At 56.5% G+C, this 1,740-nt stretch overlaps 1 protein-coding gene across 1 annotated transcript in view; it reads right to left on the reverse strand.

Moving 5' to 3' along the window:
- Nucleotides 1-260: 260 nt before the first annotated feature.
- The window catches only part of CHST3 (carbohydrate sulfotransferase 3), an 8,583-nt gene continuing 7,103 nt past the window's right edge, over nucleotides 261-1,740 (reverse strand). The window contains 1 exon segment of the mRNA XM_077778591.1: nucleotides 261-1,740. This exon segment is cut by the window's right edge and continues 26 nt beyond it. Within this exon segment, the coding sequence (XP_077634717.1) occupies nucleotides 1,678-1,740 (63 nt within the window). The 3' untranslated portion in view covers nucleotides 261-1,677.

Below are 1,740 nucleotides of genomic sequence, written 5' to 3' on the forward strand. Positions count from 1 at the left end.
TCTGGACACACAGCAAAGAACACTGGTGGTTTCTGAGATTCGTTCCACATGGGGTTCAAACAGAAACGCCCGTGGGGCACTGTGGGTTGCCATGTGGCCGCGTAGGCTCTGATCCTTCTGGAAGGCTCTTCCTCCTCCTCCTCTCCCTTCAGCAGGAGCCATAGTGCTCCCTGCTGGTCCCCCCAGCCCCCTGAAGCCCAGATTGCTTTTATGCAGCACTCCTGCGGAAACAAAATAAAAACCGTAGCCACAAAACACGGTACCGAACTATAAATAACTTTTTTAAAAAACACCCAAATAAAATGCCCAGCCTGTCCCAAGTTGAGCAATACTTTTCCCAGAGCTCTAAAAAGAGGAATTCCAGATACTAACCATGTGATGATGGTGACCATCCATGAGGCTGACCTCTGTCTCTTGTCTCCTCCCAGGAGGGGTATCCTGATGGGGGTCCTCCCCGGGGAGAGGACACACTGCACTCTCTTCTGGGCCCTGCCCCACACGAGGCCTGGCTGGACTCCTCAGATGCCTTTTGCCTCCAGTCAGGCCTGAGGCAGCCTTCAAATACGGCCGTGCTCTCAGGGAGCCGGGGGAGCTGGGACGGGGCCTCCCGGCTGTAGTCATGTGAGGACTGGCCACACCATTTTAAAACATCCCGCCTGCCAGCAGAGAGGATGTGAGCAGGCCAGCGGAGGTAGCCAGGAGAATCCATGGCAGGCAGGGGCCGCAGACCCGGCAGTTCTGAATCCACTGTTCATCCCAAACCTGGTCAGAACAGGGTCATGGCCCATGACTGTGTCTCCTACGTCCCCAAATAATTCTAAAAATGTAATCAAAGGCTGCTCTTTAGTTAAATCCTATGGGCACAATAAAGCCACACAGAAGCCTGTGGTGTGTATGCGTGTGGACTTGCGTTTCTAAGATGTGTCTGTGTCTGGTATACATAGGCATCAGTCGTTTACACACTGTGCTTTGTCGTTCTATGCAAGGCCGATGTCAGCAGTGACCGGCAGAGCCGTTCTGTTTATGAAAATATTGAATCATTCTTGGTTGATAAGAACCAGCTGACATTCTGGGCTGTTCCAGCCCCTCCCTTCTGACCCATGCAGATTCCACCGTGGATTGTGTAGAAATCCAGAAACTGACAGGTGAACAGTGAGTACAGCACGAGGTCGGACTGCGAGGGGTGGTGGCCACAGACCCTTCGGGTTTAACATCCCGACTCTGGCCCACGGGGTCTACAGGCATTCATGTGTTTTTGGTGTATGCTTCTGTATGTGTGTGTATGTGTGTGTGTGTGTGTGTGTGTGTGTGTGTGTGTAAGAGAGAGAGAAAGAGACACAGACAGAGACAGTGACGGAGAGAAAAAGGCTTGTCAAAAGTTCCAGGCCTCCCTGGGCCTGCTCAGGTGACCGCAGCCCCTCAGGTCCGGGTCTGGCGGCCCTCACGGACGGGCACTGTCCTGTTCTCGGTGAGAGACCCCAGGCCCAAGGCAGCAGTGGGGGAGCTAGCTGGCGGGGGGCCTACTTCTACAGGCGGAAGGGCTGCCTGCTCCGCGCGTGGCCGCCCGGTCGCCCTCTGGGAGAGCCACCATCTCACCGCCCGCGGAGGGGGCGCGAGGAAGGCGGGCTGGGCCTTTCCTAAGGAGGGGCGCGCGCGCTGCCGCGGACCCCCAGCCCCCTACGTGACCCAGAAGGTCCCGCGCTCCTCCAGCAGGCTGACGGAGCGGTTGGTGAGCGAGGC

The sequence above is a fragment of the Crocuta crocuta genome, unplaced genomic scaffold (genome assembly GCF_008692635.1).
Source record: "Crocuta crocuta isolate KB4526 unplaced genomic scaffold, BGI_CrCroc_1.0 scaffold167, whole genome shotgun sequence".
Lineage (NCBI taxonomy): Eukaryota > Metazoa > Chordata > Mammalia > Carnivora > Hyaenidae > Crocuta > Crocuta crocuta.